The following is a 27,115-nucleotide window of genomic DNA, read 5'->3' on the forward strand; positions in this document are numbered from 1 at the left end:
CTGGGACACATCATCTTCGTCCTTGTGGCATCATCATCGTCATTCTCATTCCTGCCAGGAAGGTCCAACCATCCCGTGTCTGCAGCAGCCCCGCGTTATCAGTGTGACCAGCATTAAAGGGTGGGGGTGTCCAGCTTCTCCGCACGTCCAACTTTATCCAATCAGTAGCTTGGCAGCGCCACTGTCAGAACCAATTCACAACTATAAATTGCACCGACCCTGATAAGCGTGCACCATTCACAGTGTATCTATCGTACGTTAATCATGTCTGCTTCCCTCGAAAAATCCGCCCCAATCGCCATTGTTGGCGCGGGCGTGTTTGGCCTCTCCAGCGCCATTCATCTGGTTCGGAGGGGATATCACAACGTCACCGTCTTTGACCGCCAGCCCTACCACGAGACGCTTTACGACTTTGATCGTGGCTGTGATGCCGCGTCTGCAGGTACTACGCACCGTTGCCAAGTAAAAATTATGCTAATGGCAAGCTGCAGACTGCAACAAGATCATACGGGCTGCCTACGGCCACGAAACATGGTACCAGAACTTCACCCTGGAAGCAATCAAGGCATGGGAGGCGTGGAACGACACTCTCGCGAAAGGGACAACTCTTCCCCCTGGAATGACTCGCAAAGAACGCATCTATGTCAACTGCGGCAACTACCATTTCGGTGATCACGGCGATGCAGCTGGCCTGAACCCTTTCGAAAAGGCCTCAGTAGAGAACCTGACCAAGGCCGGCCTTGGGCACACTCAGTACCTGTTTGCGTCCAATCCGCAAGAAGCCACCCGAGCCAAAGCAGACGGCTATGGCTACGCAGTCGACCCCTTCCACCTATCGCGCGACGGACAACAACCAAGCGGATATCTCGACATGATCGGGGGGTTCGTCTACGCCGACAAGGCATGTCGCTACGCACTCCACCTAGCGGAGAAACTAGGCGTCAAGCTCGTCTTAGACCGCCAGGCTGGTCGCTTCGAGGGTCTCCTCGAATCCAATGGCGAGATAACCGGAATCCGCACCGCCGATGGCAAACACCATACGGCAGCCTTGACCATTGTTGCCTGCGGGGGCTGGACACCCACCCTCGTCCCAGAAATGGACGGGCTCTGCGAAACCACTGCGGGGTCTGTAGCGATGATACAAATCCCAGAGGATTCTTCACTCCGCCAACGATTCTCGGCAGCTAACTTTCCCGTCTTCCAATGGAACGTGCGCAGCGGCGAAAACGGCAATCTCTATGGCTTCCCGCTGGATGACCGGGGAGTGCTGAAGATCGGTTATCGCGGGACGAAATACACGCATCCGCAGGTTCAGTTAGATGGACAGGTGCGCAGCGCCCCGATCACGAAATGGACGGCTCCGTCTGTGTCTGGGCTACCTGAAAAGTCTCTCTCTGTTATTCAAGGTTTCCTGGATCGGTATATACCTGAACTCAAGAAGGCGGGAATAGGGATCTCTCAAACGCGATTGTGCTGGTATACGGACTCATATGATAATCACTGGGTGATTGATCGGGTGCCCGGGAAGAAGGGATTGATGGTGGCTACGGGTGGTAGTGGACATGGGTTCAAGTTCCTGCCGGTGTTGGGACAGTTGGTAGTGGACCGTGTGGAAGGAGTGCAGTCGGAATTATTGGAGTTGGTGAAGTGGAGGAAGTTGGGGGCTGGGGAGAAGGGGTCGAATGAGCTGATGAGAGGGTTCAAGGATGCGAATGCGTTGCAGAAGGTGAAGTTAGTGGGTGAGCCTGAGAAGGGGAGTCGGCTGTAAGCGTTCGGAGCTTAACGAAAATACAATCCAGAAAGTACTATGAAAGGTTTATGAGCTTCATAAGCATGAAATATAATCTTCTATGATATCACTGTCAGGGATCTTGGTTAAGATATCTACAAATCACCCTTGAAATTCACTGTATTTACTTTTCCAGGCATCTCTGCTGTCATTCCCTTTGCGTCTTAAGATCATCCGAGTACTCAGAGCATCAAACCCAATCACTCCACCTCGTATGCCGATACGCCAGCGGTACCTGCGGCCCTTCGGCCTCGAGCAAATATCCATGCTCACACCAGCCAAACTGCACCCGTACCTGACGGACATAGAACGCATCGAACGTGTCGTCCAGCGCATCAAGCAAGCTATGCACATCCCCATAAGGATGCAGCGTCCGCCACGGCTGGATGCAGGTATCTCCTTTGCACGACTTGAGCACCATAAGCAGGGCATCAAGACGGGTGGAGATTTTGACGGCGGAGTAGGATCCTATTTTGGATGCTGCAAGGTTTGGGTAGAGGTTGTGCAGTTGGTAGGGGTCCGTCTGGACATATGTGTCAGTATAGTACGTAGAATTCGTGGCATGGTAGGGCTGACATACCGTGAGATCATATAGTTCGTGCTCGCCACTACACCAGACAGAGTAGTATAGGTTGAAATCGGAGCTAATCAGCCTCAGGGCCTTGTAGGTGTTATTGATAAAGGTGGCAGGGCCACCGTTCTCTGTCATACTCCATCAGCATATCCCTCACATGCCGTAAAAGGCAGGGGGATACTTACCATCCCGTCCAAAAGCACCCTCAAACCCAGCCCACCCCCAATACTCGACATTAACATGTTCATGTCTGCCCCCATCCATATCCGCAGCATGGATATCCTTTGTTGTCAACGGAATCGCCACCCCATCCAGCTCACCCTCTGCTTCACCACCCACAATATCCAAAATCGTCGGCGCCAAATCAATATGTGTCGTCACCGCACTCACCTCCACGCCCCTTGGCACTCCCGGTCCCCTTACAAACATCGGTACACGAATATCCTCATCGAACCCACACTCCTTACCAGGGTGTAAACGATGCTGGCCAATATGGTACCCATTATCCGAGGTATAGAAGATATACGTATTATCCAGGATACCCGCATCGTCCAGACGAAGCACAATCTCCTCAACAAGTTCATCCACACCCTGCAACGAACGAAGTCTATCACGGTAAAACTCATCATTGTAGGCAACGCTCTCAGCATCTTACTGCGGGAGGGACCGCACCCAGCTGACTCCACTAGGATGGTCAGGGTTGAAGTTGGGGGTTCGAGGGATCTGAGCATCCTGAAACAAATGTTTATGTTTATCTAGTGGAATGGGAGGAGAGAAGCGGAATGTCGTGGTGTCTGTTTCGTCTGTCATGTTCAAGTTAGAGTGCGGTGCCACTGGGGCGACAGTGAGGAAGAATGGTTCGTCGCCGGCGATGGCGTCGTCGAGGAACCCGAGGGCCTTTTTAGTGAGCACCTCGACGGTATGTTGGCCCTCGTAGCTAGTTGGAGGGTCCTGGTTCCGTTGGTAGTGAGGACGAAGGTACTGGTAAGTGTACGGATCGAGGAGGAAGTCGGAGGCGTTGAAGCCCGTGACGAAGGGGGCATTGTAGTTGTCCACGGTGTGGGCGTTGAAGAGTTTCCCTGTGTAGTAGGTGGAGTAGCCGGCTGCTTGAAGCCAGAGGGGAAGCCAGTTCTCGTTATGGCCTTCGGCGACGAATTTGGGGTATCCTCCTGTAGTTTTCTGTTAGTGCTTTGGGTATTGGTAGTTGGGGTAGGGTTGAGAGGTATACCGTATGGGGGATAGATCTCGGTCACGTTGGTGTTGTGAGCTTGCTTGCCTGTCCAGAGACTCACTCGTGAAGGACAGCACAAAGCAGTAGTGACAAAGTGGTTGCGGTAGAAGGCGCCCTGGCTGGCGAGGTAGTGGTTGATGCGTGGAGTATAGTGGAGGGAGTCCATTTGCAAGTCCTGGTCATCGACGAGGATGAAGACGATGTTGGGACGACTGCTGGAAGAGTGGTGGGACACATGATGGTCCTGTAGGACATTCTGGCTATCTGGTTTGCCAATTGCTGCAAAGGAGTCAATGGACGCCTGCGCCAGAGAGGCGAAGGCGAGAAGTGAGAGTCCTTTCATGGTTGTAGTATTATTGTGGTTTATTTACACTGCAGCGGGACCGCGAAGGTCTGCTCTTTATTTAAGTATTCCTTGAAAGACACCACCACCCCACTTGAGATGCTATCATTTAACTTATCCATTGGACAATGCGATTCCTGTTGATGCTCGATGCCGATCTGTCGTGGAAGCGAAATGCAAGGGATGGCGTGATTGGCGCTAAATCACCACCATCCGGGACGAGCTATATCATCGGGTGTAGATTGCGCGTACTGTTCTTGGGATGAAGAGTTGCTCGACTTGATTCATGAATTGCTATGTACACAGACTTATCAGCCGTGCGAGAATATTATGCTCCCCTTAAGTCCCCCTTTGTACATCTACTCCACCAAACTATGCGATCGTGATGTTCTGGCTGAGGGTCTGGAGGTAGGGCTCAAACGAAGCCTAGAACACAATTGTATCAGCAGAGATCCAACAGTTGAAATGGCATTCAACTTACCCCAATAAGGGAGGCATGAGCAACACCCAGCACGGCCTTGCCCGAAGCAGTGCCCTCGGGAATGGTCACGGTGAAGTTCTGGTACTGGGGCAAGTACCACTCGTGGTACTCGGGGTCAAAGGCGCCATTGTACAGAACCTGACCCAGGACCTCCGAGGCCGGGTAGCAATTGGCAGAGGCGCAGGACTGCAGGCCGATGGCGATGGCCATTTCCTCGACGTTGGTGGGGGGAGTCTATCGCAGAATATCAGGTTAGTCTAATTGATACAATTGACACCATTCAAGGTCGGGAATAACAGCAACACAGGACTTACCGGGCGCTCAATCTGGACCGTCACCTGCTGTCCTGCCTGCACAGTCTGGCCAGCCTTGGGAGAGGCAATCTGGACATTCTGGGCCAATGCTGTGGCAGCAAAGGCAGTGATGGCGGCGAAAGTGAACTTCATGATGGCGATGGCGATGGAATTGAAAGAGATGGAGGAACTGGAGATGGAAGTGGGATTGCTATGATGGGAAGAGCATGAAGAGGACAGCTCCGATCCGGAGTAGCCCGGAGGTTATATAGACGCCTACAAGCTGGCGAGGGCATGATGATGGGAGATGTTGAAGTGAGACATGCGGAGGCCGGATGATAGAAATAGCAGGTCCAGCTGGGGATACGGGGCAGCCGAGGGGGAAATGATTGGCAATGTTTCAGCTAGTGAGTGTCGATCGGATGTCAAGTTGATGGATCTCATATTGGAAGGTGAAACCTATACTTATTTGTGTAAATACTTTATAGTTACGGGCGTGGTGTCCTTATAGGGCTATATAACCCAGGGTAGGTATAGGAGTGTTAAGAATAGATCCGAAGACCCGTAGCTACTTGGGATATATTGATGCCTGTGGATGGTGGAGAGGAAAAGGAGAGCAGAAGAAGCAAAGAATAGGAGAGAGACTTTCATTTGTTATTAATTAAATCAGTCATGCATTCTGCATAATTAGTTAATACTTATTGAGCAATGACTCAGGTGGTGCATGCACAAGTCACATGATAGGTGCTGATTACTGATTTCTCGGCAACTGGTCGGCAGATGAACATTGATAAGAAATGGTGGTATGATCTAACTGGTGAGAAAAGCCATCATCCAAGATGGGGATAGTGAAAGCTTAACTGGACGCCTTATAGGTATATCGCAGGGGAGTCATTATCCACTGGTGGCTAAAGAGGTGGCTGATTATTGCCACTGGCATGAAAACTACTACTAAGTAAGGACCATTATATATTTATCCCATGATGACTTAGGGTTCGCACTGATGATGTTGGTTGGGGAATAACGAACACCACCAGACCATCATGCGGTGAGACTGAGATAGCACTGCTGCATTATCCAGTAGCACAAATGCAAGTGTCACCATCATCATGTCGATCTATCACACAGTAGTAAAGTAGCAAGTAGTATTCTCGGTGGTATCAGCCCATCTCACCTCAGCGGGGATCACACATCCACTACATCATGACATGGGTTGGAGTGGACACTGGAGATACATACTACTCGAAACCCCCACTGGATCCATCCATCGCAACATCAGCGGGTATAGTGATCCGATGGCGTGCTTACAAGTATGCTTCCACTGCTGTTCGATCGGTTCCTCCGGATAGGGATCGTGGTTGTGACGTTGCATGTTGCCCGCGGTGGCATGGACCTCCGCCCTCCCCGCGTCATCCGGACATTCTCCCAAACCTTGAACCTGGGCTCGATCCAGTGGGCAATCCAGCGCCACCGCAAGGCTTATCTTCCCAATACGAGGCTTAATCAATCTGTATACTAATGAAAAGTAAGATGATGATAATGTAAAACTCTATTGCGAGGAGGGTCTTGATCTATCGCTGGGAAAGAAAAATGAATAAAAATCATAAAGAACATGGGGAGGTATAGTGCTGGTGCAGAGAATACTGAGAGTGTTCAGGGCAAATGATGAGCAAAGATGACAGGAAAAAGACCCGCTCGTGTATCAACAGGGCGCTCGTAAATGTATTCACACACAGAAAATCATAACCATCGAGTCATATGTACATCAAATGCAAATGCAGTGGAGGGGGTATTTGCAAGGGAGGAGGGTTGGCCCCGGTCGGAGTCGCCTCCCCATCGAAATAATCACACAAGAAATGCTTTACTCCGGAGCGGCGCAAGTGAACACACCACGCACGGATCCGCTGCGGTAGTTGAGAATCTAATCAATAAGATATTAGCATCAAGTACACAAAATTCAGAATCAAAGAAAGGAGGGAGGGTCCTTACAATGTCGTCGACACTGGCATAGGTACCAGCCCCCAGCGTCACCAGACCAATAAGCAAACAGCACAGGTTCAATGCCCCCAGCATCAGGTTCTTGGGCGTGTTCCACTTGCCCTCGCGCACCAGCAAGAACCACATCAGCGCGGGGAAGTAGAAGGTGAAGCCCGAAATGAAGAGGGAAGAAGAGATGGACAGCAAATCCGAGAAGAAAGGAATAACTTCGGCGATCACAAATGCCACCCAGGTGATGACGGTGATCAGCGCTAGCCAAGTGATCCAGCCCATCTTGGTGTTGATGAAGCGGATGGTCGAGTTCTTGAAGATGCGCCCGTGGATCATGCGGCCCAGCACCACCGTGTTGATCGAGCCACTGATGAAGATGACGGGCAGCGCGATACCAAAGGCCACACGCTTGACCATGCTGCCTGCAGACAGCAGGGCGGGGCTCTGCACATCCTGTCCGACAAAGGCGTAGATCAGCGCACCCGTCAGCGTGTAGATGACAATTTCGATCAGACCCAGGGCCCAGATGGACTTGACGTAATCCTTAGGGGTGTGCATCTCATCCATGAAGGAGAACTGGCACATGGCGAAACTGTAGGCGAAGACGATGTTGGTGACGGCAATGAAGGCGTCGGTGAAGGTGATGCCCTCCTTGGGCCAGGCAGACCAGTTCACCCCAGAAAGGCCAGCCGTGGTGTCGGAGGCCTGAATGCCCGTGGCGATCATGGTGATGAGGATGGCGGCAATGATGGAGACAAAGTCGACGTAGCCCAGGATGGCCATCTCAGCGAAACTGGGAGGCACGGCGAAGAGCAGCAGGATGATGGCGGAGACAACAGCGAACACGACGGAGCAGACGCCGCTTTCGGTAATGTTGATGAAGGCGATGGTTCCCGTCAGACAGTGCGAGCCCGTCAAGAAGAGCAATTGCAGACCCAGCATCACGTAGACAATCTCGTAACCCACCCGGCCGAACATCAAACGTCCCGCCTCGGGGTAGTGGGCAACATCGGGGAACTTCAGCTTAACCTGACCGACCACGTAACTGGTGTAGATGGCGACAAAACCCAATCCCACGGTCAAGATGACACCGGCCACCATACCGAGGGTAGCGAAACTGCCCGGAATGGACAAACTTCCCAGCGCAATAGCCTCGACGATCAGCACGACCGTCAGGCGCTTCCATCCCAGACGGTTATATTTTTCGATACCCGCCTCGTAGATGTTCCGCTCGCCCTCGCTCATCTTCTCCACCAAGTCGCCGTCAAACTGGGCGGCACCACCATACTTCTCACCCCCCATGACATTCTGGGACTTGTTGTCCGTGCCGGAAATCTCGTCACCGTAACCCATGATGATCACGTTGTTATTGTTATATATGTATATGTATAAGATAGAAGGTAGTGGAAGGTAGTGTGAAGAGGGAAGAGGTGAGTTAGTGGTAGTGGCGGTTGGGTGGAGGAGGGTAGAGTGAGTAAACACACAGTGCCCTGTCACACACCGATTGCCTTGGGGTGAGAGTTTCGGGGAGAGGGGGAGGAGGGAGGAAGAAGAGAGAGAAGGAGAGAGGTGTGTGAGTCTGGAGAAGAGAGAGGAACAAGAGGGAAGAGGGAGGGTTTTGAATGGGAGCGGGACGGAAATTCACCGCAGGCACAGAACCGTCCGCCCAGACTGAGCACCAAGAGTGAGAGCGCGAGTAGAAAGAGGGTCGGATGAATCCGGGCACCGCCGCAGAGGTCGGAGCTGATAAACGAAGAGGAACAGACCAACGAGAATGGAGCAAAAAAGAACATTTCAACCAGTTTCGTAGTTTTGTGGTGGCCATCAGACGATGGAGAAACCAGAAAGTGACCACAAAAAAGTGGAAACGATTTGGTAATGAGATAGAGTGGCGGTTGCTAAGGTTTGCCAGTTTATCTGCTCTCCACGTGGGGACCAAGCTCCCGCCACTTCTACAATTGCACCATTGAAGTCCCCGATATTAGTGCCTAGCCCGTCTAGGCATCCGGAAATGGACTAGCGTCCACCAGGGGTTAAGCCCCAGGGTGACGTTGGAACTGCAGACCTTACCTATTTGGGGGTTAGAGTTGACCCCGACCCTAGTTCCCATTGCGGACAAGTAACCGGTGGTCACTCTGGTCAAACCCAACCGGACTGAAAAGGCTAAAAAGGCTATTCGCGTTAGTCTGCATTTTCCCCCAGACTCGAGGACTGATGATTAGCCCGTGGCAGCTGGCCGCGCTTGCAGTAGTAGTAACTAAGTAAGTCTAGTGCTCCTCCTCCTCCGCCTTCCCTCCCTCTCCGTCGTTCCCGATCGACGCCGTCCTCTTACTACGTTCGGGGTGTCCGGCGCGAAGTTTATTTGCACCCGGGTCAGCCGTGAGGCTGAACAGGCTGAACGCTGTATCTTAATGTATGGGGATGTAAGGAGGTATCCATAAGCGTGTACTATCTACTACTTGGCGGGATGCACTGTCCCGAGGATGGGGAACACAAGGGACGGCAGCACGAGAGAGGATTGGCAGGCACACACACCCATAGGCGCACAACTCACCGGGCGGAGGAAGATGAGAGAGAAAGAGAGAGAGGGTCGGGTTCTGACTCGGGAACAGGCAACGGTGGAAGCGACGCTGACCTGCAACATCAGAAACAAACCTAAGAAACACCGGCGTAACCTTTTTCCTGACGAGGTGGAGATTATTAATCTTCTAGAAGCCTGACGAATGCGGCAAGTGAAGCCCACCACTTGGCAGGCCTTATCAAGGTTGATGACCAATTGCTATCGCTCACACACTGAATCCGGGCGGACGTGTGAGCACCGAAACAGCAGTAATCACAGCGAGTGTTGGAGACATACTACCTAAACTAGTTTAGTTCCACCAGGTCCTTGGCTGATCCCGGCGCTTATCTTATCCCGCTCGTCTCACACCTCCCCCTCCCTTCCCTCTTTCTTTCTTAATTATTAGCTCTCGGTTTTACTCATGGTGACCTGATGGGTGAGCCGGGCCGAGAGATACTAGTTTACAGTACTAAGTATTGTGACTCTCGGGTTTGACCAACATGCCGACCTATCTATCTATCTGCCTATCTCATAATTAAAACAGAGTACGAAGGAGTAGTAAGTAGTTAGTCTATCTGCTGATCTTTGTTTCAACACCATCCGCGTCACCCGCGGCCATCATTCATCGCCGACCGGCATTTTCACCCCTTCTGGGCAGTTAGGCAGGAAGTCAAAAAAGTCAGGCAGTTTTATTCCGCGTTGGAGGTGGTACTGTAGTGGTGTTTGTTGATTGATTGTTGGAGAACCAAACCATCCTCAGGCAGGCAACCTTCCTCCGAAACAAACAACACAAACTAACTTTACTTACTCCAACTGCTGCTGGCTGAACCGCGCTAACCTCCTTTGGGACCAGCTCGGATCCGACGTGTGAACTTTGTCCCGCCCGCCCGAAGTTTCCAAACTTTCCCTTTTTGGTCTCCCTCCTCTCTTACTCCTCCTTCTTCCCCCTCTTCCCCCCCAAGACTCCGCAATTTGTGTGCAATCTATCGCGACCACCTGCTTAATTGTCCTGACTCTTCTCTCTCTCTCCCAGAGATACATGCCGTCATGAATCCTATCACTATACTCGTGTCTCTCTTTTCAGCATGAGCTTCTTCTCGATGTCCGCATTTGCCCTGCGACCGCCCCGCCAAGTCGCGTCGTTTCCCCTCGAGCCTCGGGTTCCCCAGGTTCAGAGGGCGCCCTCTTCTGGCAAAGCTTAGCTCAGATCGGTCATTGCGTTGGGATGGCATCATTTCATTCTGCCGGGAAAACGTGCACCTCTACGCTACTGTCCGCGATTGTCGGTCGGAGCAGAAGATGGACCATGCTGCTGCCTTTCCATCCCCGCTATTACCTAACAGATATCCTTCTCTATGGACAGGCCGGGCTCACCTCCAATGCGGGGGCGCCATTTATTCATCCCCCGGATTCTCCTCGTGTGGAGATTCGTACGCCGGCAGTTCGTATCACGATCCTCTCTGGCCTTGGAACTCTCCCCCCATTGAGTCGACACGCCATACTCTGACGTCGGACGGATATCATAGAGGGCAGGGATGGGCACCGGCCTGAATACTGTTGGGAAGTGTGTGGAGCCGGAATTCGCTCTTCATTACATAAAAGAAATGCGCCTAGTCTGATGCAGGAGCTCCCGCTGCCTGCCCGGTGGTGAAAGAGTGTACCTCCGTGACGGCAGATGCGCTATTCATACCCCAGTCTATATGGAATTGTCGCTCTTCACGCACCATTTTTTTTCGTCTCTGCGTCCGGTTCGATTGGCCTCGAACAAGCTTTGGCGGTGAAGGTTCCAGCCAACTTGTGGTAGTGACCCTAATTCTATGGCCCTGGGTTCGCTGCAATAGGTGAGTCCCTGCCGTCCCGGTGATCGCCTGATGGATGAGCATAGACCGGTTCTAGACTGTTGTCCAGTCTCTTGTGCCTTTTGCCATTGATTTCATGTCAGACGGGAATTTACCGCGGACAGAATGCAACATCGCCTCTGTCGCCATGATGCAGATCGTTTTCATCATTCTACCCTGGATCGCCCGCACAGAACAAAATGCCTCATCGGTAGGACCTCTCCATTACAGTCTAAGACGCGCAGTGCTGTATCAATGGCCATAAATCCATGGACATCCGAGCGCGGAGATAAAACTCCGAGGCCGATCGTAATCTCCGATGCCTGCTACTTTGTACAGCTTTGGGGGGGTGATTTCACCATCTCCAGGTGGCCAAATTGTCGAGGCGACCAAAATAATGTTGACGCGGAAGGCAACCCGCTCCATAGGATGCTCTCACGGATCGTCAATTCTGTGAGGATGCAGGATTGACGTCTAGTCGGTTTAATCCTAGCCATTATCACACCCGGCAGCTTCGATTCGGCATTTAGGAATGCCGCTCTGAAGCTTTTCGGTGATCCGACGGAGCATAATGAACGAAGAGCAGAGCGGACTGCAATTGAATAAGGAATTTCTTCTTGTCAGTCTTATCTGGTCGAGTATTGAACATCAATACGAATATTCTTCCAGTTCAGACAGTCAGACCTCGTTGAATCGACATTCAGTCGAGACATTCACAATGTGCCAAAACAAGTATCAGACATAGTAGAGGCTGTTCCCAGCTGCAAACGAGATCCCAGGATTCTCCATTAAGACATCCCGGAGTCGGGTACTGTGCAATTAGCTATCTTCATATCTTGCCACAAAGGATGAACCAACCAGGCTACATGGTGATCCCGTGCGAACAACCAGGTTCAGGCACGCCACACCTACCACAGTGGTGAAATTCAGGCATTACTTAGATCTTCTTTCCTGTGGATCACAAATATGGCTCGACTACGGCTCAACTATGGCGCGCGACGCATGCAGTAACTGTTGGATCGGAATGCAAGGGGTGACACCTCCAGATTGCGCCGCATGCAATCCTACTCCACTTCTCGCCCTGGATCGAAGTATTCTCATTGGCGACAACAGCCCCATCCGCGGAGGCCTCGGGTGAAGTCAAAAAGAAGTAAAAGATACACACCTAGATCAAGGTACATGGAGTTAGGCTTGCCATGGACTTATTCTGTGAATACATGGATACGCCTGGCGGACAAGAATTCCGCCCTCTTTATCTTGGGATACCCCCAAACTCATCTCAACGCAGTCGAGTAAATCACAGTTGTACAGAAGAGGAAAAGGGAAAAAAGAAAGGGAAAGACTAGGAAGTAGAGAAGACATGCCCGTTGGGATATTTCCCACGCTGGTGCCCCCGAAGGCTAGTGGTAACACGGAATTCCATACCTGGGAGATCCCCCTGGGCATCGTCCCTATCCTCCTAGAAAGCAACACCCGAAAAGGAATTAATCTCATAGTGCTGTTGCGCAGAATCTGGGCCATTGTTCTCGGCCAATGTGTCGAGTCGGACTGGCTATGCTTCAAGGTGAGAGGAATGACTGCGGCTTGCTTTGACTTGGATGAGCTGGTGCATCAAAGGATGGCTGCATCAGCATGGGGCTTTCACCTACTCTACCTGATACGGCCCGACCCTACAGACATTTATATCTGCGGTTGAGCCATTACAGCAAAGTATAATAGAAATATGGGCCACTCGCGTCAAGCTTATAAGCGCGTACAGCCCATCGGAGTGCAGTCTGGTGTGTTCAGTCAACTCAAGCATGAGGCCTGGAACTGATCCTAACAATATCAGATACCCGATTGGTGACACCTTTTAACAGTAGATTCGAATAATATAAACGCTCCCTTGCCAGTTGATGCTGAAGGAGAACTCCTGGTCGAAGATCCAGTCATTGGTTTCAGATATGCAACAATCCTCGGCCCCCAAGAGATACATTTCCAGTATCATTGACTCGCTGGCTCCGCTTCATAAGCGGAGTTCTGGTCCACACGAGTATCTACCGCAAAGGAGACATCACACGATATAATATCTACGGGTCTTTGCATTACGTGGTCCGTAAGTTTTCACAAATCATGTTACAAGGGCAGCGGATCGAACACGCCGAGGTGGAACATCACGTTCGGCTATGATCTTCAAGCGCCGTCCAGGTAGCTGTTGATATGGTCAAGATTGATGATGTTGATACCAGCCCCCTCGTTGCCAATATTGACACCATTGACGCCCTGGATATGAGCCAGGTACAGCGCAAGCAGCCAAGGCAGCCACCCACCAGCTTCGGCAAATATTCGGGTATACGAAAGCATCAGTAAGCGATGCGCCGGCCAACCATCCTGTTCCGGCGTCTGTGCCTGGGATGGCGAATTTGCCTACGAGCAATTGATCAGCTCTCGTCAGGATTCGCGCAAGTGAATCCTTGCCCATGAAGTTTAGCTGGACGACCTAATCTTTGTATGCCTGGAAAATAGCCGCTGGGTTCCGGTGGCTACCCTAACAATCTGAAAAGCTGGGGCATGTTTAGTCCTTCTGGATGCCACCCATCCAGCTAGTCGTTTGCAATTTATTGCAAATCAATTCTGCCGCAAAAATGGCAATAGCAAATGGAAGTACCCGCTCTAAAGCAAGCAGCCTGTGCTCGACAGTATTGCAAATCAGCGATGGATGACCGCCTGTGGACTGGAAATGTTAACTCCTCGCTGGCTGAGATGATTCATGTTGGTGGAGCGCCGCGTACATTATCTTCACATCTGGCTCGACTGGATTACCCAGAGGCACTGTGGTTGAGCATGCTTCTCATTCCGTTCCGTGGGAGCCCCTCGCTACTCGACTGCAGTCAGAGCCGACGTTGCGTGTTCTACAGTTTTCTTCCCCGCCTGAGATGCGACAATGATTGATGTCATGGTCGCATTTCTGTCAAGAGGTTGTATGTATTCTCTCAGAAAAACAACGTATGGGGCATTTGATATTAACTGCGAGTCTTGTGCGAGCCAATTGGATCCCATTGAACCCAACTGTCGCCCGTCAGCACTCCTAGCGAGTTGTTATACCTCGAGACGTTAATCCTTGGCGGGGAACCCGTCACTAAAAGGGACATTGAAGACCGGAATAAGGGGTCTGTCCCCTGAGCGCATACGGCCTAGAAGAGTGCACTCCAATCTTGTGTGTGACCAGGCCTGACCTGCGATGCGCGGAAAATCGGCATCCCAAACATCAGTGCCGGGTGGCTTGTACGTCCGGATGACCAGGCGAAGTTGCACGGTCAGCGGTTGGTGCTGGGTGAATCTGGACTTCACGTTCAGCAAGCTTTCGCCGGATTCATCACGGTCGGTGGTCTCATACAGCGAGAAGAGAAGCTACAAATACGTCCATTAATAGCAGCATGTATCTTCTATCCCGGCCATGCTGATGAATCACCGCTCGATTCATGCATCTGGAAGCTTCCTTCGGATACTTTCCGAAGCAATGTTCAAGAGGCTAGAACATCTTTATATCCGAACCTGCCTTCATACATGGTGCCTTCTATGTTTCAAAGGCCCTCCGAAGCTCAGTATGACAGCATCAGTATGCCTCGCCTGTTTCAGGATATCAGGGTATGGTTTAGACAGCCGCGACGGTGAACTTTCCGGAATACTTGCACAGCCTCATTTCCATACTCCTCCGCAGGCATACCAGTTTTGGTGTGATTCCCTCCGAGGTTCCAGCATGACCTATCTCGATTTCAAATCATTGTCAGGTTCGCCGCCGTCCCACAAGCGCGGAAGCCTTACGACGAGCACCACGGAGATCTTTCACCCGCCAGCACCAGCTGGGATCACCATGGCCACCGTCGTCAGGACAGCTTGGGCGCTTTGCCTGGCGCACATGACCGGTACTGATGACATCGTCTTCGGTCAGCTCGTCAACGGCCGCAATCTGGAGCTACCGGAGGCCGAAGCAGTTGTGGGAGCCTGTGTTAATTACGTGCCAGTCCGAGTGACTCTTCCAGCTGCCTGCACCGTGTCAAACCTCCTGCGCGCAGTTCACGAGCAACAGACCCGGAGCATGGCATTCGAGACTATTGAATACGACGATCTGGTGGCAAAGTGTACTTCATGGCCGGCAGACACAGAACCAGGTACCGGGATTCACTACGTGAACATCCCTGATGTGTTTGCTGGTAGCGGCCTGCCCGGGGTCCAGTCGGACCATGAAACATATGTATTCCGCTTGCCTCATTATCATCCCCGTGTGGTCTGTAGTCCCCTCTCGAAGGGCACTCTTGAGCTTAAGCTTTATGTTTCGGATCATCTGTGGGAAATCAGAGTCAAGCTGATCAGACTTTACATCTGTTTGGGCAGGTCGTGGTGCGCCTGCTGGAGAACCCAGCGGGTCTTGCTCTCGACGTTGTGAAGCATTAGTTGCTTCTTTGTTCAGTTCAGCAGCTTCCTACCACGGTTTTTAATAGTCAATTGGCCTGAGTAGATGTTCAACAGAAAATGTAATGTTTAATATTTACAGCCAAATGTTCTCAATGAAGTGACGTCGTAGAACAAGCAAAGATCCGTTACTGTTACTAGATATACTGATACCAGACTGGCTACTGCTCTTCGCAGTCATTATATCTACTACGGCTGTCTAGTGGACAGCTCCAACCCCTTTAACGTGTTTCTATTCTTCCATGACTATTTCAAGCCCCAACATCGTCCCGGAACGCCAAGTCATGAGGGTGTCTACCACCTAGCAATGCCTGAAGGAAAGAACTTTCACTAAGATTAGTCATCCATGCAATTTCGTAGATTTCATTGTCACTTCCGTCGGAATTCCGGAAGGCGCGGACGTATACGTGATGTTATTAGTTCACTGGATTTTGGTTATGACTAGAATACTGAGATCCTCCGGGAGGGCCTGATCCGCAGACGGTCGGTATATGATCATCTCAAGTGTGCGTCTTACCTTAGTCATTGAACAAAACAAACTTTGCAGATCAACAGGCGTAACTTGCGGAGAAAGGCGGTCTGTGTGCTACCAATCTAATCATGTCTGTAAAAACAGGTAGGTTTATTGGCATGCAAATCAGCCTTGCTGCTCACACCCAATAGTTCGGATCTGGTGGCGTTACCTAACCAAGCACGTCCGCCACACCAAAGTCAATCCCACCGGGGTCAGCGAGATTCAAGAACGAATTGTTAGTTTGATCAGAAGCATCAACCTTGGCAATATGGTTCATGATCAAGATATGACCAGATATTGTGGCGAAGCACATACTTTGATTGTTTTACCTGGACAATCGCTCTCTCCGGGTTGTTTTGTTGACTCAGACTGTCTTTTCACAGAAGCAGCTCACATCCACTCAGCTGGTTTCAACCTTGTGCAACGTTGCTACTAGGCTGTATCGCTGGCTATAATTGGAAACGGGGTATTGTTCAAGTACTTGTGGGTCATTGATTGGTCCACCTGGGGTCAGGATCAGTCGATCGGTCGCTGCGGGCCGGCTATCTCCGGGTCGATCGGTAGTCGATGGGTGTCATCTGCAATGTTCAAAGGATCGCCCAGTACAAAGTATGTATGGGGGATGGCATCTGTAGCGAGCGAGAGACCTCCTCGAGACGGAGTCAAGAGATGGCTCCGCCAGCCGGGACGGGCGGTCCCATCCACGATCCACCCGTGCCGGGAAAGGTAACAGCTTTCAGCGGCAGAGAGGGAGGCGCTGATGTACAATTCATGTGTATGGATAGCAAGGGGCGCTACCCTTGCGGGCGCTATAAACCAATGAGATGCACCATCCCAGCTTCTGAACTGTTGGAACGATCGAAGATGACAGCACATTCTCCCAGAAGAATGCTGGGGAGAGAAGGATCCGGAGTTGGGTGGCCACGGTTTTAGCGGGCGGGATCGACCGGCGAAGTGGCTCTGATGGATCACAGTTCACAAGTCATTCAGGCCCATTGCCGGCAGCGCATTGTCCCACGTGCAAGGCTTGACTAGCATCCAACCCAATCATAATGTGCTAGTGGCATCGTGGCGAACCCCATTCGTGGCAGCGTGAGATGGTGATGTTTCTCGGGGGAAACCTTGTTGGCAAGGGAACTCGGAGATGATTCGTCTGGTGGGGGCTGTTTTGGCTGGTCTTTGGAGATCCACCGATATATAAGGGGCGGGACATCCGGACAGTGGGCGACTGTAATTTCTACCCTTTGCATACTTAGTTGGTAACGATCAAGTTAGAAATGCACAGCACGTTGTCCCTATCTCTCGGCCTCTTGGCCACGGCATCGCTCGCTCTTGCCGAGCCGACCGTCTACCTAATTCGCCACGGCGAGAAGCCCAGCAATGGGAGCACCGGCCTCAATGCTGTGGGTTTTGAGCGGGCCGACTGCTTGAAGACTGTGTTCGGCCCGGATTCCAACTATGACATTGGATACATCATTGCAGAACAACCCAAGTCAGGTACATCAAATTTGTGGTTGATTATCGGATGTGGAATAGCCATCAGTAGTTAACAGACTCACAGATGGAAAACGCGACCGCGCATACGAAACGGTTCTCCCTTTAGCTGAGGAACTGGGCCTCACTGTCGATACATCCTGCTCGAAGAAGGACACCAAGTGTGTCAAGGACTTGGTGAAGGACTACACCGGCAGCGACAACATCTTGATCTGCTGGGAGCACAAGGAGTTGACCAAGATCGCTGAGAAGCTGGGTGATGATGATGCACCTACCTACCCAGATGACCGGTTAGTTTCTACCGAAGAACGTTGCAAAGGCGGTTTGTAGTCGACGCATCTAACCAGTCATGCATTCCAGGTTCGATCTCATCTGGACTGACCCTTACCCTTACACCAATATCACGGACATCACGAGCGAGAACTGCCCGGGTCTGGATAGCTGAAGTAGTAGCCGAAAAATCAAACTAGGCTCTAGTTCGGGGACACTTGGCCTCGTGTCACTGTAACCGACGGCCGTCCGGGGGTCGAATGCCCCTTTTGAGAAACGACGTAATGCAGAGTCATTCTGGATCTGGTCATGCGAGTATGGCCTTAAGAAGAATAGCCTTTGGAAAACTTGTGTTAGCAGCTCGCCATTCATGACACGATATGACAAAGAAGTCCTGCACGGTCTGGACGCATCCTCATCAGCCATTAACAAGATTTTGTGACCGACTTTTGCCCGGTCGCAATTCACTCCCATCCCTTGGAAGTGCATGTAGGCCACTCGAGAAAGGCGAGCTTCCGTGACTTCTCTTCTAGCAGGCCCACAATCTCGCCACGAACCTGTGGGCGAGCCTTGAGTCGTGTGTTTGATAAGCCTATAGAATGCCAAGACACCGTGCCATGCGTGATATTGTTCCAAATGTAACCTGCCATATATAGATCCGGGCATCAGCGATAAGACCTCCACTAGATGTGAAGGAGGTAGGATACGAGCAAATGAGATGGAGCGGGAGGAATGCTTTGCCGTGGTGGCTGACTCCTGTTACCTTCCCCACGCACCACGAACCCCTGCCAAGTTGAACAAAGACAGACTGGCCTGCCAATAGGCTGCCAGATAAGACTGATTCAGTAATTTTCATATAACGCTAAGCTTCCAGGTAGCCTGTGGCCGCGGTCTTAGCTGGTGCTTGGGCGAACGGGGTGTGAACCCAAGCCCACCAACTCCTCAGCAAGGATGTTCTGATGAAGCTAGTATTGTGAGACTAACTTTGGCCGGAAAATCAACGTCCGGTCCGCTGTTATTGCAGGTGAGCTTTGCTCTAAACTTCCTTGGACTTCTTCAAACTGCCTCTGGAACTGTGGTGGTTAACCCCGTAGTTGACTAGGGGCTGAGTACCTCAGCGAACAAAGTGAGTTTTCAACAAACTCATCCACCAAAAGCACCCCATCACGTCTAAAGTGAACAGTTGAATCTCTCAACACTCCGATCGGGAGATGCAAGTCATTGACATCCTGCACGTCGATAATTATGGGGTAGCCCTCCAGCCAACGGTCGGATATGATAAGGTCACCCGACAGGAACAAAAGGGGGAATGATCAAGATATGCGTCGAGCAGGGGAAGTGTCCAAGCAAATGGCATCACTACAGATTATCTTGACCCCATCCGCAGGCAGTGATATTAATATCGATACTTTGATCTGGTTGGTGGGCTCCGATGGCGCAAAGGACGGCCAAATCGTTATCATCGGACGTTGATTCGAATCAGCGATGGTGAGTGGGACAGGCTAGGGCTGATAGACATCCCCTAAAGCACGGATCCCTGTTAGTGGGAAATATGTCCTAAATGACCCAACTGATAGCAAAGACTTGTGCTAAATTACGCGATATGCCTGTCTAGGCATTCGCCCCTGCAATGGCATCGTTGGGGGTATTTAGCCCATTGTTTGACCACCGCCGGAGATCCGTCCGACCTTGCTAGCAGCCATGCTATAAAGATCGGAAGCTGTGCAGTCAGTTTAACCGGCTAGGGGATCGTCAGAGCTCAACAATTCTCAGTAAAGCTCCCCGGCGTCTCAACGCCCAATCAACGAAATATGGGTAAGTGTAGCCAGGTGTATGGCGCTGTACCCGGAACTGACAGCAGTGGGCGATTCTAGCTACCTCAACCGGCGAAACCCACGTCGCCGACGCCATAATCACCAGTGAAGCCACCAATGATTCCGTCCAAGTACAGAACAAGTCCGATCCTGAGAAGAATGTCTATGAGGTAGGTGCCCAAGCGCTGGAGAACGAGGAGTACCCGCCGCCCACGGAGGAAGATGTCAACAGCCTTCGCAAGGTCCCGGCCTATCTCCCCGTCATTGCATACTCCCTTTGTCTGGTAGAATTTGCCGAACGAGCATCATACTACGGCGCACAGACGGTCTTCTCCAACTTCATTGAGTTCCCTCTTCCTAAAGGTGCTCTTCAGACTCGGTAACCCCTGATTCTCATGTCGCTGACCGGCCTCTTTCTAGGAGGAAACGGTGCGGGTGCACCTCCGCGAGGGACGCAAGAGACGGCTGGTGCTCTGGGAATGGGACTCCAGGCTAGTGACGGATTGGTCTTGCTATTCCAGTTCCTTGCCTATGTCATTCCGATCTTCGGTGGATGGTAAGCCAATCCCCAAACTGTATACACATGCGTGACTCGCTCACAATAACAGGTGGGCCGACGTATACGTCGGTCGGTACTGGGCTATTTGTGTCGGTGTTGCCATCTGTGGTATTGCCCACATCATTCAGATCATCGGCGCAATTCCTTCAGTATTGCAAGCTGGCACAGCGCATGCAGCGCCCCCGTTCATCATCGGGCTTCTGATGTTGGCCCTTGGAGCCGGCATCTTTAAACCCAATATCGCACCCACAGTCCTGGACCAATACCGACATCAAAAGCAATACACAAAGGTTTTGAAGACTGGGGAGAAGGTCATTGTGGATCCCGAGATGACGGCTACTCGAACGATGCTCATCTTCTACGGAGTGATAAACGTGGGAGCATTTTACATGCTGGCCACCACATACGCGGAGAAATATGTGGGTTACTGGCTGGCCTTCTTGCTGGCCGGAATCATCTATTTTATTTTGCCCGTGGTGCTGGCAGCCGCCTACAAGAAGACGTACCGGACGCCGCCCAGTGGGAACTCGGATCTCGCCAAGGCAATCAAAATCACCGTAACTGCTTTGCGCCAAAACAAGTGGCAGGTCTGGCGCAAGAACTTCTTCGATGCGGCGAAACCGAGTATCCTGGCAGCCAAGGGAATCCAGGTCGACTGGACCGACAAGCTGGTGGATGATGTGCGCCGAACACTCGTGGCAACGGAGATCTTCTTCTATTTCCCCATCTACAACCTCAATGACGGCGGTATCGGGTCTGTCTCGACAAACCAGGGTGCGTCTATGACGACGAACGGTGCCCCCAACGACCTATTGAGCAACTTCAATGCCTTGACCATCATTGTCGCTGTGCCGATTGTCGATTACTTTATCTATCCAATGTTTTATCGGTACAATATTCCGTTCAAGCGAATCACTCGGATGACATTCGGCTTCACCCTGGCCGCACTCTCCGGTCTGTGCGGTGCCCTTGTCCAGTGGCGTGTATACAAAACCTCGCCCTGCGGCTACTATGCCTCTTCCTGTTCCGAAGTCAGCCCCATCAGCATCTGGTGGCAGCTGCCGAACACCATCTTGGGAGCCCTCTCGGAAATCTTCTGCAACGTGACGGCGTATGAACTGGCATATGCCCGGTCGCCCGCGAGTATGAGGGGTCTAGTCATGGCAATCTTCCTCTTCATGACTGCTTTGTCCAGTGCGCTGGGAGAGATCCTTCTGCCAGTCACTGCGGATCCAGACTTGATCTGGATTTGGGGTGCCCCTGCTGTTGCCCTCGCTCTGCAGACCACTTTCTTCTGGTACCGATTCAGGTACCTGAACAACGATGAATTCATGACCGATGAAGCCAACTATGCAAACAGTGCAGAGGAGACCCCTATTCAGACCACTGAAGTGGAAAAGACGGTGGAGAGTTAGATGTGCAGGGTCGGACCGGATCATTTACGGTCCCAATAACGGTAGCCATATTTTGAGTAGGCTATTTTATCAATACATGTATCACATTCATCTTGATCTAGGTTTCAGGCAAGCCGAGTCTATAAGATTGATTTCGGTATTGTATCTATGGTCCCTTCTGGGAGTATGTATGGTGGTGGTATGATCTAAGTTGAGAGACGCTGCATGATTGCGAGTAAGGCTACCGTGTCAGTCTTGGTAGCATATCGATGGTATGAAAAAGCTACGGTCGTGAATTTCATGTCGTATCTGAAATCGGATCAATGGTCCGAAAGTCCGGCTTAGTAGGAACTTTGAGCGAATACTCTCCTGGCCGACGGGTGTAACCAATAGGTGGTTCACTGCGCTATGCACTAGATCTCATAAGCGAACGGGATGCTCTGCATCGCACCCTTCCTCTGCACACACCCTGCGGCGGCCACGTTCGCCTTCCGAACGGCCGCTTCGATCTGGGCATCGAAGTCCGCCAGTGGAGCACCGGTGGCAACAAACTTGGCAAAAGCAGTAGCGAAGTAACCGACAAACGTGTCTCCGGCGGCAGTGGTGTCTACAACCTTCTCCACCGCGGCGCTAGGAGCAAAGCCCTGCTTGCCAGTGGCCGTTGAGTAATAGGCACCCTTGGCTCCGAGAGTTATTAGAACAATCTGGACCTGGGCATGTTTGTGGAATAGAGGTGCAAGTTCCTCGGGCTTCAAGTCCTGCTCCTGCTGGGCAGTGGTGAGATGCTCTTTGACCGCCTGGGTCATGAGGACAGCTTCAGTCTCATTCATGGCCAGCACACTCGTGCCGGCAAGAGCGGCCAGGGGAATCCCTTCTGTGAAGACCGGTGCAGGGTTGAAGACGAGGTGAGAAGCGCAGGAAGCGCTGTTAAAGTGCTTCATCAACTCCAAGGTGGTCGACCTCGGGATCTCGCCCTGCATCACGACAACGCCTTGTTCTAGATGGATGTTCCGAGTGGTAGCGAGGACTGCATCTGCATTATCCATTCCCGAGTAGTTAGCACCGGGGACGAACAAAATCCGATTCTCTCCTCCAGCTCCTTCATCCACGATGATTGTAGCAGAACCCGTTTGGCTGTCCGTCTTTTCCTGGATTCCCGTTGTGCTGACTCCAGAACCCTCCAATGTTGGGCGAAGGAGGGCCGAGTAGTAGGGATCACCTGCTCCGACCGCGCCAATCATATACACCGACGCATCTTGGTTGTCTTTGGAAGCGAAAGAGGCGCGACCGCACGCGACCGCCTGGTTGGCACCTTTCCCTCCGGCGCTGATAGCGAGGGAGTTGGCTGTGAGGGTCTCGCCGGCATCGGGACAACGTGGAGTGTAGGTGACAAAGTCGATATTCAGGGAGCCAATCACGCAAATCTGGGGAGGCGCCATGGTGTTCGTTCCTGGGAGTTGCTAGAAGACGAGTCAGATATCCTAGTGACGGGCATGGTTAGAATCACCCATGCGGGGAAGAAGCACAGATGTGGACTCACTAGTAACGCTGAGTTAACGATGACAAGTCAATTGATAAGAGTTCAAAAGGGAAGGAATATTCCATGCAACTGCTATGCAGAATCTTGCAGGAATTAACAATCAATTGTAACCTGCAGTGGAGTTTATCGGTGGGATGAGTGAAAGTAAGAAAGAGAGGGACCTCTTTTTGGCGGGGGGGAGATAAAGATTAGGTAAGTGGAATAGTCACATGATGATGACGTTGGAGAGGCCGAGGTATAGCCATAGCCCTTGAAACAACTACTTCGTAAACAATTTATCACTTTTTTCAAATGATGGTTTGTACTCTTGTGATGGCCATTTTGGCTCTGACAGTCATTCTAGCTTGAGTTCAACAAAAGTCAATATACTCCCCATATACAAAGTGACTGTGAGATAGTAAGTAGTGGCTGAATACCAGAACTACTACTGTAAGTAAGGGTAGTATTCATGCGCGACACCACTAAATGTTCTGGTGACATGTCCAAAGAGAACGCAGATTTAGTAGTACTAGAAGAAAGTCCTCCAGTGAATACACCAAAAGCTACTTCTGTTCAGCTCCGTCTATCCAGGTCCTTTGGACGGTAAGGTTCATGTCCTTCTGTTTGACCGTGACCTGCGGTCTGACGGATGCGATGTATCGCGCAAGGGATGACGGGAAGAGTCGCAGGAGCAAGCATGAATTATTGTCATTGTGCTGAAAATAAGCCACGGAAAAGCGGTCAATTTATGTAAAGTCCACAGGCCGCTTAATATATTCACATTCTATTGTTTACATTGAAGGATTATTGCATTCTAATCTTCCGGCTACTAGCCTCTCTCAGCTTTGCCCCATTTGGCAATCATGTTCTGGGAAGGAAGTACTTGGCTATCAAGCGTCATCACCACATATATAAATTTCTATTATGCTTTACTACTTGGGTCTCATACTTACAATAACCAGGCTCTGACCTACCTACACAAATACACGGTTGGATCCTGCTTTCACACACTGCCACTTGTCGAGTGACATACACAACGCTCCCTTTGGCAAGCCATGGCAACCATGATTACTACGGCCACCACGGCCACTATGACCATTGGCACTCCACCCTTGACCTTTCGCCGTCTTCACCCCACGTTTGGTGCCGAGTGTGAGGGCGTGGACTTCTCGCAACCAGTCCCGGATGCCGTCATCGAAGAGCTTCGTGCCGCGATGGCCACATACGGCGTCTTGGTCTTCCGCGCCACCAAACTTGACGATGCGCGCCACTTTGCCTTTGCGCGTCAATTAGGCGAACCGATAGTGGATAACATGGTCGGGGCACCGGGAGTGCCAGATCGACTTGGTACTAGAGGCAAGCTTATGGATGTTGGGAATGTGGACAGCAAGGGTCAGGTCTTATCGCCATCGTCTTGGCGAGCGCAGCTATTGCGGGGCACACGCCTCTTCCACGTAGATGGCTCCTTCGCCCAACGCCGAGCGGGATATAGCCTCCTCCGAGCGCACAAACTGCCCCCAAAGGGAACCGGCGGCGCTACGGCATTTGCCGACACCAGGACTGCTTATGCGGATCTCGCTGAGGAGACAAAAGCCGAAATTCAGAATCATGTGCTATGGCATTCAATCATGCAGAGTCGATATCTAGGAGCCCCGGATAATTGGTTCATCAGGTTGGTGGCTGCCGTCTCCGACCTGGATGACCTGCGTCGTATTCCATATCTGATGGTGGTGGTATGTTCACGACATGCTTCGAGAAAGCGACTTCCCTAGTAAGACATCGTATTGTGCTAACCAAACTTTTATCATTTACAGGGTCTCATAGCCCGTATATTGGGGATTTGGGTCGATATTGTGGACATCAGCCTACTCCTGATATACTGTTTCGTTTTGGTGCGGATCTGGGTGCTGTGTTGGTTGCCCGAGGCTGTAAGAGCGCGTGGACGTCATCAACTTGCACAACTGCACAAGCCCAGCAATCGAATGAATCTGTACATGGGATCACATGCATACCGGATAGACGGGAGGAGCAGGGCTGACAGCAAGCCCGTAATTGATGCTTTGATGCGGCACGCCAGTCAGGACAAATATGTGCTCACCGTGGACTGGCAGAACGATGGAGACATGATTATGTGGGTATGTATACCATTTAGATTTGTCTGTAGAAGCCGGAAGCAATGCTAACGTTATTAGGACAATACTTGCGTGATGCACCGATCATGTGGTGGCTCATATCAAGGACGGTATGTGCGTGATATGCGCAGGGCCGCAATCTATGACTCCGCGTAGGCGCTGAAGTCAACATGTGCGAAGATTGAAGAGGTGCCCATTACAAGCAATATAGCCAGAACGGCGAATTGTGTAAATTTCAGGATACCATAACTTGCTTGCACCTTTCAGGGGTAAGAAGCAGAAGCCTGAGTTTAATCTTGTGAAGAAAGATGAAGGATGCCGGCCCCTGCACTAGTCCCTATTTAGCTAGCTTCAATTGAGGGTGGATACCTGACCGTTAAGGTGTCATGTCAGGCACACAGGAATTGAGGATGATTCCAGACGATATCAATGGATCTTCAGTGATCTTTTCAAACTGACAGTATCTCTCTCTTGTATACAGTACTTTATACTTCTCTGTATTGACTATAGTGTAGACACTGTACTGCCGCATCATCACGCCCTAATTCCTCCACCTCCCTCATTCTACCCGAAACGTCATTTTAAGAAGCCCTGATGCAATCCCTTAAGTGGATCTGCAGGATGCCCATACCCCCTATCTCCTCACATTCAAGCCCGAGAATTCCGCCGAGCAGAAAGAGGGGAAGGAAGTTCTACTAGCCCACAGCAGAGCTACGTACATGACTCATGTATCACTGCGGAGAATCACCTCTACTCGGAGCATTCTCCGTAGCGGACAATATCACGCCCGCCTATAGGAAGGAGAAGAATAGTCACTACTTTATAGTGACTAACGAGTCCCGACCAAGTAAATTCCATGTAGAGTAGTACTAGTATCTCTTTCATAGGAGAAGAAGTCCCTCGTAGGCAGCTTCGTATTTAACATAGTAATCTCCCCTCACTGATCTTCCAGCTTACCGTAACCTGTGTACTTAGAAGTACCCCCTCACAAACCATAACACATCAACCCTACCTCACAGAGAACAACCATCCAAGATGATCTCCCTCTCCACCCTCCTCCTAACTCTATCTCTAACTCTAACCGCAACCGCCCACCCTTCAGTCACCCACCAAAAACGCAGCGTGACATGCCTCAAAGTCGGCGCCACCGCAACAGCCAGCTGGACCAACAGTGCCGATCAAACCTGCACGTATGTGGGCGTGGTAGGCAGTAACTATGGCGAGAATAGTGATGGTGATGGAGAGTATGCTTGTCCCTTTTCCTTCCCTTCCCTTACTATTCACTCATCCCGTACATACTTTTCTGTCACTACATCGACACTAGTGAAAGAAATCGAAAGCTAACCCAAATACTGTTCAAACAACAGTTACTCCTGCAACGGACGCTGCGGAACAGGATGTAGCGGTATCGCACTGGGGAATGTCTACACCCAGGATTGTTTTTCGCATGATATCTGCTCTTACTTCGAGGATGCGAGCGGGGGTGCTAGGTGAGTGGTTCTATCTACAAGAAACATTATAGTAAGATCAGGTGATTGAAATATGCTGATATATGAGTGTTAGTGACCCCAACTGCGGAGCAGCATTCAAGGCCGCAGAGGATGATTACTTGCTGGGATTAGTTGATGGGTGCTCGCAGACGAATCCGACCAATGCGGTGGTGAAGCCAACGGCGACTCCGGTTTGTACTTGATGAGACAGTGGCAGTACGTGAGAAGGGAGGGTCATTGCAAGTGACATGTATCTTGGCATTCAAAGTATGCATAACGACAAAATCTTCATCTTTGACACAATATGACGTCTGATATATGTACAGTCCATCTAAGTCCTAACCCATACAGAGAATATGTACGAGGTGCAAGTATAACA

General features: G+C 51.2%; 14 protein-coding genes across 14 annotated transcripts; 7 read left to right on the plus strand and 7 right to left on the minus strand.

Moving 5' to 3' along the window:
• Nucleotides 1-264: 264 nt before the first annotated feature.
• AKAW2_60034S (NAD(P)/FAD-dependent oxidoreductase) lies at nucleotides 265-1,768 on the plus strand (the record flags this gene model as incomplete). The annotated part of the gene is made up of 2 exons (XM_041692115.1): nucleotides 265-442; nucleotides 492-1,768. 2 exons carry the CDS (start codon nucleotides 265-267, stop codon nucleotides 1,766-1,768), a joined length of 1,455 nt encoding a protein of 484 aa, XP_041545532.1.
• A 211-nt stretch (nucleotides 1,769-1,979) lies between these two features.
• Nucleotides 1,980-3,937, minus strand: AKAW2_60035A (sulfatase family protein; the record flags this gene model as incomplete). Its single annotated transcript, XM_041692116.1, has 5 exons — nucleotides 1,980-2,312; nucleotides 2,370-2,491; nucleotides 2,549-2,970; nucleotides 3,019-3,532; nucleotides 3,592-3,937. 5 exons carry the CDS (start codon nucleotides 3,935-3,937, stop codon nucleotides 1,980-1,982), a joined length of 1,737 nt encoding a protein of 578 aa, XP_041545533.1.
• Nucleotides 3,938-4,309: 372 nt separating this feature from the next.
• Nucleotides 4,310-4,864, minus strand: AKAW2_60036A (uncharacterized protein; the record flags this gene model as incomplete). Its single annotated transcript, XM_041692117.1, has 3 exons — nucleotides 4,310-4,363; nucleotides 4,419-4,652; nucleotides 4,733-4,864. 3 exons carry the CDS (start codon nucleotides 4,862-4,864, stop codon nucleotides 4,310-4,312), a joined length of 420 nt encoding a protein of 139 aa, XP_041545534.1.
• Nucleotides 4,865-6,572: 1,708 nt separating this feature from the next.
• AKAW2_60037A (putative amino acid transporter) lies at nucleotides 6,573-8,053 on the minus strand (the record flags this gene model as incomplete). The annotated part of the gene is made up of 2 exons (XM_041692118.1): nucleotides 6,573-6,632; nucleotides 6,701-8,053. The coding sequence occupies 2 exons, from the start codon at nucleotides 8,051-8,053 to the stop codon at nucleotides 6,573-6,575; spliced, it is 1,413 nt and encodes a 470-aa protein (XP_041545535.1).
• Nucleotides 8,054-8,193: 140 nt separating this feature from the next.
• On the minus strand, nucleotides 8,194-8,493 carry AKAW2_60038A (uncharacterized protein; the record flags this gene model as incomplete). Its single annotated transcript, XM_041692119.1, has 1 exon — nucleotides 8,194-8,493. One exon carries the CDS (start codon nucleotides 8,491-8,493, stop codon nucleotides 8,194-8,196), a length of 300 nt encoding a protein of 99 aa, XP_041545536.1.
• Nucleotides 8,494-12,458: 3,965 nt separating this feature from the next.
• On the plus strand, nucleotides 12,459-12,794 carry AKAW2_60039S (uncharacterized protein; the record flags this gene model as incomplete). The annotated part of the gene is made up of 1 exon (XM_041692120.1): nucleotides 12,459-12,794. The coding sequence occupies one exon, from the start codon at nucleotides 12,459-12,461 to the stop codon at nucleotides 12,792-12,794; it is 336 nt and encodes a 111-aa protein (XP_041545537.1).
• Nucleotides 12,795-14,191: 1,397 nt separating this feature from the next.
• On the minus strand, nucleotides 14,192-14,561 carry AKAW2_60040A (uncharacterized protein; the record flags this gene model as incomplete). Its single annotated transcript, XM_041692121.1, has 2 exons — nucleotides 14,192-14,488; nucleotides 14,550-14,561. 2 exons carry the CDS (start codon nucleotides 14,559-14,561, stop codon nucleotides 14,192-14,194), a joined length of 309 nt encoding a protein of 102 aa, XP_041545538.1.
• A 276-nt stretch (nucleotides 14,562-14,837) lies between these two features.
• On the plus strand, nucleotides 14,838-15,524 carry AKAW2_60041S (uncharacterized protein; the record flags this gene model as incomplete). The annotated part of the gene is made up of 1 exon (XM_041692122.1): nucleotides 14,838-15,524. One exon carries the CDS (start codon nucleotides 14,838-14,840, stop codon nucleotides 15,522-15,524), a length of 687 nt encoding a protein of 228 aa, XP_041545539.1.
• Nucleotides 15,525-16,580: 1,056 nt separating this feature from the next.
• On the minus strand, nucleotides 16,581-16,940 carry AKAW2_60042A (uncharacterized protein; the record flags this gene model as incomplete). Its single annotated transcript, XM_041692124.1, has 1 exon — nucleotides 16,581-16,940. One exon carries the CDS (start codon nucleotides 16,938-16,940, stop codon nucleotides 16,581-16,583), a length of 360 nt encoding a protein of 119 aa, XP_041545540.1.
• A 401-nt stretch (nucleotides 16,941-17,341) lies between these two features.
• On the plus strand, nucleotides 17,342-18,003 carry AKAW2_60043S (putative phosphoglycerate mutase family protein; the record flags this gene model as incomplete). The annotated part of the gene is made up of 3 exons (XM_041692125.1): nucleotides 17,342-17,561; nucleotides 17,626-17,848; nucleotides 17,919-18,003. 3 exons carry the CDS (start codon nucleotides 17,342-17,344, stop codon nucleotides 18,001-18,003), a joined length of 528 nt encoding a protein of 175 aa, XP_041545541.1.
• A 1,636-nt stretch (nucleotides 18,004-19,639) lies between these two features.
• Nucleotides 19,640-21,616, plus strand: AKAW2_60044S (putative MFS peptide transporter; the record flags this gene model as incomplete). The annotated part of the gene is made up of 4 exons (XM_041692126.1): nucleotides 19,640-19,643; nucleotides 19,703-20,005; nucleotides 20,063-20,198; nucleotides 20,251-21,616. 4 exons carry the CDS (start codon nucleotides 19,640-19,642, stop codon nucleotides 21,614-21,616), a joined length of 1,809 nt encoding a protein of 602 aa, XP_041545542.1.
• Nucleotides 21,617-22,008: 392 nt separating this feature from the next.
• On the minus strand, nucleotides 22,009-23,034 carry AKAW2_60045A (ribokinase; the record flags this gene model as incomplete). The annotated part of the gene is made up of 1 exon (XM_041692127.1): nucleotides 22,009-23,034. One exon carries the CDS (start codon nucleotides 23,032-23,034, stop codon nucleotides 22,009-22,011), a length of 1,026 nt encoding a protein of 341 aa, XP_041545543.1.
• A 1,135-nt stretch (nucleotides 23,035-24,169) lies between these two features.
• On the plus strand, nucleotides 24,170-25,402 carry AKAW2_60046S (TauD/TfdA dioxygenase family protein; the record flags this gene model as incomplete). Its single annotated transcript, XM_041692128.1, has 3 exons — nucleotides 24,170-24,847; nucleotides 24,929-25,249; nucleotides 25,307-25,402. 3 exons carry the CDS (start codon nucleotides 24,170-24,172, stop codon nucleotides 25,400-25,402), a joined length of 1,095 nt encoding a protein of 364 aa, XP_041545544.1.
• An 879-nt stretch (nucleotides 25,403-26,281) lies between these two features.
• Nucleotides 26,282-26,939, plus strand: AKAW2_60047S (uncharacterized protein; the record flags this gene model as incomplete). The annotated part of the gene is made up of 3 exons (XM_041692129.1): nucleotides 26,282-26,490; nucleotides 26,614-26,736; nucleotides 26,810-26,939. The coding sequence occupies 3 exons, from the start codon at nucleotides 26,282-26,284 to the stop codon at nucleotides 26,937-26,939; spliced, it is 462 nt and encodes a 153-aa protein (XP_041545545.1).
• Between the last annotated feature and the right edge of the window lie 176 nt (nucleotides 26,940-27,115).

Source organism: Aspergillus luchuensis, chromosome 6, assembly GCF_016861625.1.
Source record: "Aspergillus luchuensis IFO 4308 DNA, chromosome 6, nearly complete sequence".
In the NCBI taxonomy this organism is placed as follows: Eukaryota; Fungi; Ascomycota; class Eurotiomycetes; order Eurotiales; family Aspergillaceae; genus Aspergillus; species Aspergillus luchuensis.